At 46.8% G+C, this 12,147-nt stretch overlaps 1 protein-coding gene across 1 annotated transcript in view; it reads left to right on the forward strand.

Moving 5' to 3' along the window:
- The window catches only part of LOC103082242 (lipoxygenase homology domain-containing protein 1), a 127,129-nt gene that overhangs the window by 112,445 nt on the left and 2,537 nt on the right, over positions 1 to 12,147 (forward strand). The window contains 2 exon segments of the mRNA XM_082931325.1: positions 2,104 to 2,225; positions 2,228 to 2,258. Of these exon segments, the coding sequence (XP_082787451.1) occupies positions 2,104 to 2,225; positions 2,228 to 2,258 (153 nt within the window).

Below are 12,147 nucleotides of genomic sequence, written 5' to 3' on the forward strand. Positions count from 1 at the left end.
TGTACAGCACCTCCCAGAGAGTGGGAAGGGTGTATTATAGATTGAAAACAATCTGTATATATATATATATATACTGGACACGAAGTATAATTGCAGCCAGTGTATAGAAAGAGTAAACAGGGTAGGTTTAGTGGCATGTTCTATAGTTTAGAGTCAGAGATGTAACTGCTTTTCTTCCCTAGTTCATTTTAGAGTTCTCTATTATCTTCCTCAGTGGGTGGAATGTAATGGAAATGCCAAATGGTTTCAAGAGTTCTGCTGCAAGAAACTGTGGCAACGATCTTGTAGTTAGTTGCCAGAATGATTCCACATGAACCACAGCTCACATCCTTAGCCACATCCTTCCCGTTCTGATCCTTTGTGACGTCAGGCAGGAACACATAAGGAAAAGGCTATTCATTTTTCTAAACCGAAGGGCGGGCACTGTCCTAATGTCTCTCCATGGGTTTACCTCTTCTGCTCATGTCCTCCCTATTTGCCCCTCAGAGGTGACCCTGTAGCCCCTTCCGTCCATGTCCGTAGGGCCTTGGGCTGGTTGTTGTCGTTTTCTCTACAAAGTGTGCAGCTATGTAATCAAAAGGCAGCCGCACACATAATAGACCTAGTTTAATTCTGTCTTCAAAACTAAAGATGCTTTAAGAAAAAAGAGGAAACAGGAGAGCTGGTTCAGGCAATCTTTCTTGACCTTGAGGTATCCTCATTCAGATTTGCTTCGAAGCAGAACGTGAAGACCAGGGTAGTTGATCTGGGAGGGGGTCCCAGTGTGACCTGAAGAGAATGGAGAAAAAGCCCGAGAAGAGATAGTGCTGAGCTGTGGCTACTGGGACTCCTTGCCAGAGAATTTCAGGGAAACCCTGTGGACACCCCTCAACACTGCCCCACCGGCGAAACCCTCAGGAGAAGCAGTGAGATGTAGGGGTGTGAGATGGAGAGCTGTCAGCACGCCTGCACTGTGGACCCACAAATGGCCCCAAGGACAAGGCTGGGACCCAGTCGTATCTACCACCACAGGTGATGTGTATCAGGAAATGTCCCTTTTGAAGCACACTGGGGGTGCAGGAGAGTGACAGCGAGACTGTGCAGGGACACCAGGAACACACACAGTCACAATTTGGTGACCAAAATATCACAGGACTAGTGATGGTTTTGGTTTGGCCTAAACAAGAGAAGATTTCCATCAACAACGTGGAACCAACAGTTGATGCCAGGTAGTGTGTCTTCAAATATGAAATTGAAACGTACTCTAGTACCCGTGCAGGCAGCTGTTTAGACAACCTGTGCCACAAGAAAATACAAGTGATGCTGGATTTGCACTTTTACCGCAAAGTAGTGAAACAGTAGTTAATATTCAGCTGTCACTTCTGGGAACGTCTCAGACTTAATTAAATTCCTGACCCTTTCCTCAGGTGACCTTCAGGTGGTCTGTTCTCAGCAGGAGTCTGTGAGGAAGTGACGTGTGAGTTCTTTCTCTTCCAACCAGCGTAGCACCTACGTTAGGTCCTGCGTCTCTGGAAACCTCAGTGAGTTTCTGACGTAAAACGAAGGTTCCAAGATGCTCTTTCACAACAAACCCGACGATGTGCTTCACATTATTTACCGAAGAAGGTATACGAGAAGGTTTATTGGGGAGAGAAAGGAGGGAGAGAAGGAAAGAGGGGAGGGAGGGTGAGAAAGGAATTTGTTCCTCTGTGCCTCAAGGAGAATCAGCTTTCGTGGAAAGTAAGTGCTCTCAGGCCCCAGGGTCGCCAGCCTGACCGGCTAGCAAACTGCATGCCGGGGGCAGGAATCTAAGCGATACAAGAGCGCCAAGCTGGAGGCCTTCGTGTTATAGGGTTTGTTTCTTTGTTACACTGGCCACGACCACAGTGGAGGAAATAAAACTCCAGGAGAGAAAAAAGCATAGCCAGAAATACATCTTTAATAGGTCAAAAAGTAGTTTGCTTATTTTTCTTTCCTTACCACCCCGTTGGATGCTAACTGTAGTAGCATCTCTGCCGAAGTATTGTGCTGCTCTCGGCACCCCTCGGGCTGTTATTATTGCCCCCATTCGTCTTGTGCTGGACTCACGCTATCTCTGTGGGGTTTTCTGTGCCTCCGGCACCGGGTGGATACATTTCAAGTGGAAGCAGTGTCGCCTGGAAAACTGCAGAAGGCGCTGTGGCACCGTGAGGCCAGTGACAAGTCTCAGGGCTGGTGCTGCAAGCTGGTGGTGGCCAGGGAGCCAGGGCTGCGTCCGCGTCCACCTTCTCCTGTGAAGCGTAGTGCCGTCCCCGTGCCGCCTCAGAAGATGGAACTGCAGTGTGTGTGAGTGCGTGTGTGTGTGTGTTTAGGTGCATGGATGTGTGTCATTTCCTCAGTATTCCACATCACGCGTCACTCATCGAGTGTTTCAGTAAATAATCTATTGCTAAGCATTGTAAGGAAATCTTATCTTGTAATTTCTTATTATTTCAACATGCTCTAAGTCACAAAAGGACCAAAAGTTTCACACTGGAAATTACCGCCTACAACGTGAGAATATTTGTTTAAATATTGGTCCCTTTACGTTACTAAAATGGTAGCGTTCTAACAATTTCATATCGAATTAAGCAAGGAGACTTTTAGATGGAACTCTTAGAACTTAAGAAAGACAAAGATGGAAACCTAGATAACTCGGGCTTTCCCTCAGGCCTCATAAGGAACAGACCGCAAGCAACTCCCTCCATTTCTGATCTGACCCTACAGCCTTGAGGTTAAGCTTTGCTCTCTAGATCCCTTCCTTTCTCAAGAAAACCCAGCTTCAGCTGGCCAGGGCCAGGAGGGGACCCAGACCCAAGACAGGACAGGTTTCTCCATGAAAACCCAATCTACTGTGGACATGGAGTGAGAATCCTGAAGCTCTATTCTGAAATTGTGGACCCTCAGTGTTGGGGACAGCCTTATCTTTGCAGATAAAGACAGATTATCTTTCCAAATAGATAATCAACAGGAAATGAGGCACAGACAGGGGCACTGGAAAATTCAAGGGGGCAGATTTGGAGATGCCAAAGCCACTACAACTTTAATTACTAAGCAAAAAGCGGGTAAAAAACAATGAGTCAGTTCAACTAAAAATACTCACCATATACCACCAAAAACTACAAACACAGAGGTGATTGGCGGGGCTGCAGTGAATGGAGCAGTGGGAACCAGGGCAGGCTCGCCCGCCTGTTCCTCGCCTGGCCGGCGTTAATTGCAGTCGGTCGCTTTCTGAGAGTTGCCGCTGAATTCATCCCGCTTCCTCCGTTGCCACTTCCTCCACCCTAATCGGCGTCCTCGTGTCTCAGCCTCTGGGTCTGAGCCGTCCTCTGATCGTCCTGGTTCTTTCTGCGCCCCTCGACCCGGCTCTCGGCCTCCAAGCCGACTGTACTCTGGTACTTATCGTACTGATCTTCATTCGGACTCAAGCTTGTCTTTTTCTCTTTCATTCTTCCTTTGCTCTATTATGACTTTCATTCTCTAGCATTATATTGTATAGTTTTGCCCTAAATTGTTTCAAGAAAAAGCGTGGGGGGAGATCCTGTTCCTGAAGCAGTGTTTTAATTACATCATCCTCCTGTTCAAAAATCTGTATTAATCCCCATTGCCTACCAAAACCAAAACCAAACTTCATGATCTTTCCCTTCAAGGCTTTATACCAACTGACTCCATTTCTTTCCCCTCCAGTCTGTTGCTGTAATTGTCCTCTTAGAGGATCTCAGTGAAGTCAGACCACCTGACTCTTCACCTCTTTGCTTCTGTCCCTCGGAGCGCGCTGTTCTTCGCTCGCGTCGCCCTTCTTGCTCTGCTCTGAGTGTCCTGACCCCGCCCACCCTTTAGTTCCCACTCAGAGTCCGCCCGCTCGCATGAGCGAATTGGCCCGATTAGCAACAGTGTCTCTCCTGCCGTGCTTACTCAGAGCTCAGCGCAGACGCCCCCGGCTGCTGAGTGGCAAGTGCGCTGAAGAGGCTTCAGCATCACAGCCCAGCCCACTCCCACCCCAGCACCGGGCCTCCTGGGGGCTGGGGGCAGCTGCATTTATTCCCCACGGCAGAGGAGCTAGGGAGTGATTCATCTAGGGTTTTCTTTCCAGGTTCCTAGGTTCTGACAAACTTTATCACATTAACTCAGCTGATTTATTTAGTTTTATACTTGTTTTTAATTTTTATTGAAATACAGTTGATTTACAATGTTGTGTTAGTTTCAGGCTTACAGAAAGTGATTCAGTTATACATATATATAAATATATATATTCTTTTTTTTACATTCTCTTCCATTATAGGTTATTACAATTTATTGAGTAGAGTTCCCTGTGCTATACAGTAGGTCCTTATTGGTTATCTATTTTATATATAGCAGTGTGTATAATTTAATTCCAAACTCCTAATTTATCCCTCCTCCCCCCTCTCCCCTTTGGTAACTATGAGTTTGTTTTCTATGTCTGTGCGTCTGTTTCTCTTTTGTGTATAAGTGCATCTGTATCACTTTTTTAGATTCCACACGTGAGTGATAGATATCATGTGCTATTTGTCTTTCTCTGGTTTACTTCACTTCGCGTGATAATCCCTAGGTCCATCCACATTACAGCTGATTTCTTTCCAACGTGAAATCTCCTGGAGATAGTTTGGATTCGTTCATCACACTGCCGTGCCTGCACCACCGCCAGCCCCTCCCGCTCCCATCACCTCCTGCATCCCCTCAGCGCGTGTCTGTACTGTGCCAGCATGGCCTCGACTAGAAGGAAGACACCGAGGTAATAGCTTAACTTAGTTTCAATGGGTTGTAGCTGAAACAATTTTAATTATAAAATACGGTAAGCGACCAAATGTCATATAACAGGTACGCACTGCCCTGGCGTAACACGGTGCTCTGATGTTCTGCCCATCGCGGTAGGTCCCGAAGAAACCGCAGCCGGTGCCCACTCACACAGCACCTGATGAAGAGACTGGGCTGCAGCCCCCCTCCCTCCCACCTGCAGACGCGGAGACAAGGCAGGTCCCACTTGTTTAGAGACGCAGAAGAGCAGCGGCACCAGGGATAGCTCTCAGGCTGAGCCGACACTTTCTACAACAGCAGCGGACTGCCCTGACCCTCTCGCGGTTGCCTCTGTGCCCTCAGAGCCTTCTCTCTGCGCGTGAAAGGTCCAGGACAGCTTCCCCCGAGGCAGGTGCCAGCCTAGAAGGCTGCGCCGACGGCTGAGGAGACGGGCGCTGGGCCGGGACCTGGACCACCTGCCTCCTGTCACACCTCGGGCGGCGGGGGGCGGAGGGGCCAAGCTGGGCTGCGGGGTGCGCTCGTTGTGGGAATGAGATCTGGGGCGCGGGCAGCAGAGGCGCACATCAGCGGGGGAAAGGAAAGGCAATCTCAGTCGTGCTCCCAGAAGCTTCCGCACGGACAGGAGTGTACAGCACAGCTGAACTGAGGCAGAGAGAAAGCCCACCAACGTTTCGTTCCTTTCCTAACTTAAGTGGGGAAGAGGCTCGGCTGAAATACAAGGCCCGGCGACCGGGCGAGGACTCTTTTGTGCACCGCAGACGCCTCCTGCGAGGATTCGCATCTCCTCTTCAAATGAACACCCACGTCCTATGGCTTTATTTCTCTACCTGAAGATTTTATTTTTCTGCCCTTTCTGCAAAAATAGAGTGTATGGCACTGAATTTCTACCATTTACACATAAGATTTAGCTATTTGAGGTTTGGAGCAAAGCAAAATTTGCATTTGCATGGGGCAAACATTCAACTATGAACTGAAGTAAATATTCTTATTTACTCTTTGTATTAGTTGCCTACGGATGCTGTAACAAAATACTATAAACTCGGTGGCTTAAAGCAGCAGAACTGTGTCCTCTGACGGTTCTGGAGGCCAGGAGTCTGAAATCCAGGTAGGCCCGGCCCTGAAGTCTCTGGGGTGCTCCCTTCTAGCGCTGCTGCTAGTTGGGTGCGGCCCGCAGTCCTTGGTGCTCCTGGGCTTGCAGCTGCCTCGCTCCAGCCTCTGCCTCTGTTGCCACAGCCTCTCCTCCTGTTGTGATGAGGACCCAGAGCTGAGGGCTGACCCTGCTGCAGGCTGATCTCATCTGAATCAGTTACATCTACAAAGAGCCGTTTCCAAATGTGGCCGCGTTCTGAGGTTCTGAGCGCACGTGAATCTCGGGGGGGGGGGGCACTGTTTAATCCAGTGTACTATTTGAGTGGACCCCCCAGTGTATTACCCACTGCAAGTTTATTAGCATTAAATTAGGTATCTCTAGACTTTTCTGTTTGTCATCAAACTTGTGGTATTGTGTACTTGTGCCTGTGTATGTATGTGTGTGTGTGTAGACCTTTAATGAAATCATTTAAAAGAAGTTACTCTCTACCTTTAAGTAGCAACAGTGTCATTTATGAATATATTCATTAACCCACTTGACCTAGAAGAGTCTAGATTCGCACACAGCTCGTAGCAAGGTTCTTCAGCTTCAGGACGAGGCAGCTTCCCAGCGTTGCCTTCCATTCCTCCCGACCGGTCTGGGAAGTGGCATTGGCGTGAGTGGGTGCGAGCAGGGTATCTGAAATAAGGGCCTACTGTGGGCGGTTCTAAGTGGGTGGAGACTTGTGGATGCAGGGACCGGAGTTGAACGCGGATAAGTGATAACCTAAAGCAGCTGCCTGGCTGGACTTGTCAGGGCGCAGCAGAACGACCAGCTTTGTCTTCACAAAACCAAATCACGGTCAGATTCACGGTCGGATACGTGGGGTGACCCCAAGACGTTTTGCCCTAAGGAGGGAGGACGGGCAGCTGCACAGTTGTCCCCAGGGCTACGGTTGCAGCCAACACTCGTAAAGTGTGCTAGCCTCACTGCTAGTCAGGAGGCTTTTTTTTTTTTTTTTTTTTTTTTTTTTTTTAGAAGTTGGGGGTAGGAGTTTATTAATTAGTTAATTTATTTCGGCTGTGTTGGGTCTTCGTTTCTGCGCGAGGGCTTTCTCTAGTTGTGGCGAGCGGGGGCCACTCTTCATCACGGTGCGCGGGCCTCTCACTATCGCGGCCTCTCTTGTTGCGGAGCACAGGCTCCAGACGCGCAGGCTCAGTAGTTGTGGCTCACGGGCCCAGTCGCTCCATGGCATGCGGGATCCTCCCAGACCAGGGCTCGAACCCGTGTCCCCTGCATTAGCAGGCAGCTTCTCAACCGCCGCGCCACCCGGGGAACTGTGAGTTAACCAGTGGAAGGATTTACTGAAATTCGTTCCTGGGGATTTTTAAATGCAAGTCTAATGTTTAAATGCAGCTCTGATTATGGTTCTTAGCTATCAGAAGAGACTTCATTTGGACAGAAAGCTTTTTTACTCATGGAAAACACAGAATCTGAGCAGCAGCGTAATGCTTTCCAGTGACTCTGCAGGCTATTAAAGTGCCACTTGCTTTGTAACTGCTGCTGTTAATTAAGTTTACAGCCTCATTATTAGTTCTTGGCTCTTGGCTATTGCTGTTAATTATGTTGATAAAAATTTATGGTGGTAGGCAATTCCTCCGGGAATTTTTTTAAGTTGCATACTAAAATAAGAAATAATAAATATTTGTTTCCTTATCAATATACTAAGAGTCTGGTGATTTTATTTCCAGCACTTTCTACATTGGAAAGATGGTGCAATGGTTTGAGAATTGAGTTTTTAATTGCATTTCCCTTCCTTACTAAAATGTTATTTTGGGGGTTTGCAGCAGAAATTTCTATAATACTTACCTGTGTGGTTTAGCATTTTAATGTTTAACCCATTCTGTGATAACTTGTAGTTCATTTCAAGAATTAGAATTATGCCTTTACAAGAGAAGGAAAGGAAAAAGACTGGCATGGGATTTTGCGTACAGTGGGAACTCAAACTGTGTTGAACAAATATGAATGTAAGCAAGTCTGTTTGTATATTGATACTATTGGGGAGAACGAATTTTCCTCTACCCTTCAAAGATTCTTTCAGCTGGTCTAATAATCAAATCGACATGAGACAGATTAACAGGAGAAAAACAAAGTTAATTTCATACATATGGGGAACCCAAATAATGAGAGGTTCAACGACAGAAGGGTAAAAAGAAGTACATATTACCATTCTGAGCTAAGGAATGGGAAAGGGGCCTGGGACTTCAAAGGGGAGAAGGGCAATTCATAGGACAATAAGAGCAGATGTTTAGTAATTAGATGTTTGCCTTGCCATGCAGATAGGTCACTCAGATAAAATTTATCTCTGGTAGTAATTCTCATTCTGGGAAATATTTGCCAATTTAAACTCTTCTACATAGTCAAGGGAGAGGCAGAAGTTTCTGTTGAGCCTGCAGGGTCCCAATTATCTTTAGCTCAAAATAACCTACATGCCAAAGTGTTACATTTGGGGGAAGCTCATTCTGAACCCCCTTCAACAAAAACAGCGCCTTTAGTTAACAGTACTTTTTTTTTTTTTTTTTTTTTTTTTTTGAGAAAGGTTGAGATCATTTCCTTTGTGTAAAAATGGAAGGAAAGAAGACTTGAGAAGGTGTCCTCTACGGACGGCATAGACCACCAGCAAGTCCTGGATGCTTTCCGAAGGTGAATGCCACCCCCGCTCCAGGCCACGCCCCCTCAGTGCCTTCTTACTAATGTTGGAAAGAGGGTCTGTGGCGCCATTAAGAGGACTCATCTCCCCGCAGGCGGGCGAGGCAAGCGTTGGAGCAGAGGCCGGTAGGACGGCCTCCCCCGCCCCCCTCGGGATGCCCCTCTGTCCTGGGGGCGGCCTCGGCCACACCCTGGGGCCGCTGCCAGGCCAAGAGGCCGCAGACTCGGTTCCTCTGTGCTCCTGGGCGGTCCCAGTGCCCTTCTACCAACCTGCGCTCGCCCGCTGCTGCTCGCCCCGGGCCCGGAGCCTAGCGCACCCTCATGGTGAATTTACTGTGAATTACCAAAAGGGGTGTCCCTTCTGCCTGGAGCCTTCCTTGCAGCCTCGGGTTGGGCCAAGTGCCGCTTCCCAGTAAGCTTTTCCCAAAGCACATAACCCTAGCCCGGTGCTTCCTACTCCTGTTTCTGTGTTTCTGTCTAGCCTGCCTTTTCCAACTCACGGAAGACTTTCCTCAAGGTCAGGTCCGTTGCTCTCCGTTTTTACTTACAGCCCCACCACGTTCCCTGGAATAGAACAGGTTAAAATTGCATCTTCAACGGAACTGAAGGGCGTGTGTTCGTGAAGACACCTTAAACCCTAAGGGAAATCACGTGAAAGAAGGGATTGGAAATTAGAACATGGAATCTAAAGGGTTTAAATACGTCTTAATCTCACTAAGAGGTGTAAACAAAATTATCACTGAATATTTATTTGTAAGTATTAATACAGTACCAAAGAGTGACTCTTGGAGTTAGCACAGGAGTTAAGAAGTCTGCTGTGCCACTGGTATAGATATTTAGGCAAAACACACTTTGTTAGAGCTACTCCAAGATATCTCAGTCTGGAAAAACCGAAGTTTATATATTTGTTTACTTTCAAAATAGTTCAGCCCATGTACAAGTGGTTTTATTTTCCCTTTCTGGGAAAGAGGGGGAAATGATAAATTACATAGATAAGAAAGGATGTTGAAATTTTGATAAAATACAGAAATATAAAATACTATTTTTATAGGGAAGAGAGAATAATAAAAATTATCATGAGACAGTGAGCAATCATTTAACTTCACTGATTTTTTTCTCCTGAAAGAGGCCACTATTAATCATTTCTTGCTATTCTGAGCATGTTATTTGTGCTGCTGCAGGTTTCTGTGCTCTTCTTTGTCAGTTTGAGCCATTCCTTGGTACGAAAGTGACAAGTGGTGATGGTGGAAGCTGACAGAATGAGGTGCAGGGATGCGTCTTGCTCATTTTTTGGATGGGGGTGGAGACACAGAGCCTTCTTACAAGCATTTAGGTTTCTTCTGCTGTTTGCAGGGTGAGTGAGTGGTTGCCATATCTGAAATGTATCTCAGACAAAATCTAATCTCTACCACCTTCTTATAGCCCCTCTCCACCAAAAACAACCCACTGTGTCTTAGGGCCACATCACACAAACACATTCCATGGCTGTCTACTTTACTCATGAAAGACTAGAGAAATTTTGTTTGTTTCTGTATTTGTGTTTCCTAGCTGTCCCAGTGAAAGGGAACTCCCTGGTGACCTGGGGGTATTGAAGTGAGCTTTTGCTGTGGCTGCATAATGTGTATGGTGTTCTTAGGCACGCAAGCTCCTGCTGTTGGCTTTTTGATTCCATTCCTTTAATATCACCACGCCTCCCTCCAGGCTCACTGCTCTAACACTCCCACCTGTTCACTGGCTTTGGGGGGACGTTCACATCCTGATGTAAAACGTGGTTCACAGCCGTCAACCACTGGCCTTGGCTAGGTCACTCAGCTTCTTTTGCAGCACATGATGCGATAGAAATTGAAGGATGGGCGCAGACACGTGAGTAGGCAGGTAGATAGAGGCACATGCAGAAGAAACTACGTGTGCCCTACAAATGACTCTCATCGAAAGTAGCTAAAATCTATCCTGTTCTATTCATTAGAAATGGTCCATGAGGAAAGATCTGATGGCAATGTAAAACTAATTTTTAAAAAATCCCATAGAAATGATGGCCACTGAAGGGAATTAAGAGTTAACAGTTTTGATGATTTCAAGTGTATAAGAATCTAAACCTGGAGCCATCTAGAGGGAGTTATTTTTAGTAGATATCTAGTGCTCAGAGGTCTCTGTGGCTTTCAGGGCCAGAGCATTGCTTTAGTCCAGTAGTTTCTGAAAGAAGAGAAATCATAGAAGAGACATTCCGTAGGTAGACTGAACAAAAGACAAGATGAGAGTATGATTTTTTAAATGTTAATTGGTCAGTCAATAAACCCTGGTTTGGCTGCAAGGATGAGAAATTCATTAAAGCTAATGTTAGAAATGGCAATTTTGAACGTGACTGTCATGGAATCCAGCTTTAAGAAATAAAGCTCAGGGTTTCCCTGGTGGCACAGTGGTTAAGAACCTGCCTGCCAGTGCAGGGGACACGGGTTGAATCCCTCTCCCAGGAAGATCCCATATGCTGCGGAGCAGCTAAGCCCGCGCGCCACAACTACGGAGCCTGCGCTCTAGAGCCCGTGCTCCGCAACAAGAGAAGCCACTGCAATGAGAAGCCCGTGCACCTCAACGAAGAGTAGCCCCCGCTCGCCTCAACTAGAGAAAGCCCATGCACAGCAACGAAGACCCAACACAGCCAAAAATAAATAAATTAATTAAAAGAAATAAAGCTCAACTTCGTAAACTAGAAAGTCACCAGTCAGCCCGTCACTCTCTCTGAATTTTCAAGGTGTCTCTTCGTTGAAAATCTCCATTCTTCTCTCTGGAGATCAGCTTCTTCTGGAACATTCTTCTCACCCATCTCTTTGGCTTGCAGCAGGCTCGGGTTCCGGAGTACCAGCTGGCCTTACCAGTACCAGTACCGTGAAGCCTCCTTGGGCAGCATTCTCGGATCACAGTTGCTGTATCTTTTAGGTCAAAATATTAAGAGAGAACATCTGATTAACTAATCTCCAGTCGGCTAGGATGGAAGGCAGGTCCTCTGGTACAAATCTTGCTCTCCAAGGCTTACTTCTTTCTGGAACATCTGAAAAGGAGATGGGGGATGGGGGATGACCGTCGCCTGAATTACATTTGCTGTGACACCAACTATGTACAAGGTACTGTGTTTGGCAATGAGAGAATATAATAGTAATGATATTTCTTGACCATTTATCACATGTCAGATAGCAGGTGTCAGATGAGAGATTTAAATATGTATGTTTAATCCTGCATCCTTATGCTGTAGGTGTGATTATTACCTATACTTTACAAATGAGGAAACTTGAGGCTTAGAGAGGTTAAGAACATGGGCCGGGCGGTCTGACTCCACGCCATTCCCGAGCCTATGTTCTTACACACAAAGGTGACCTCCTTTGTCCTGGCCTGTGAAGGAAGCTATGCAGCCAGTCATCTAGCTGCAGAGATGGATGCATAAACCAAAACAAAGCAAGATAGCATAATTAGGGGCTAAATCAATGCATAAAATAAATGCTATGTTATGAGATTCTAGAGGGGGGAGAGAAAGGACACCGTGAGCTGAGTGGTCAGAAGGAAATGAGTTCTCTCCTCGCCTTTGAAGGGTGCAGGGAAGAGCG

This window comes from Lipotes vexillifer, unplaced genomic scaffold (genome assembly GCF_000442215.2).
Source record: "Lipotes vexillifer unplaced genomic scaffold, Lipotes_vexillifer_v1.1 scaffold69, whole genome shotgun sequence".
In the NCBI taxonomy this organism is placed as follows: domain Eukaryota; kingdom Metazoa; phylum Chordata; class Mammalia; order Artiodactyla; family Lipotidae; genus Lipotes; species Lipotes vexillifer.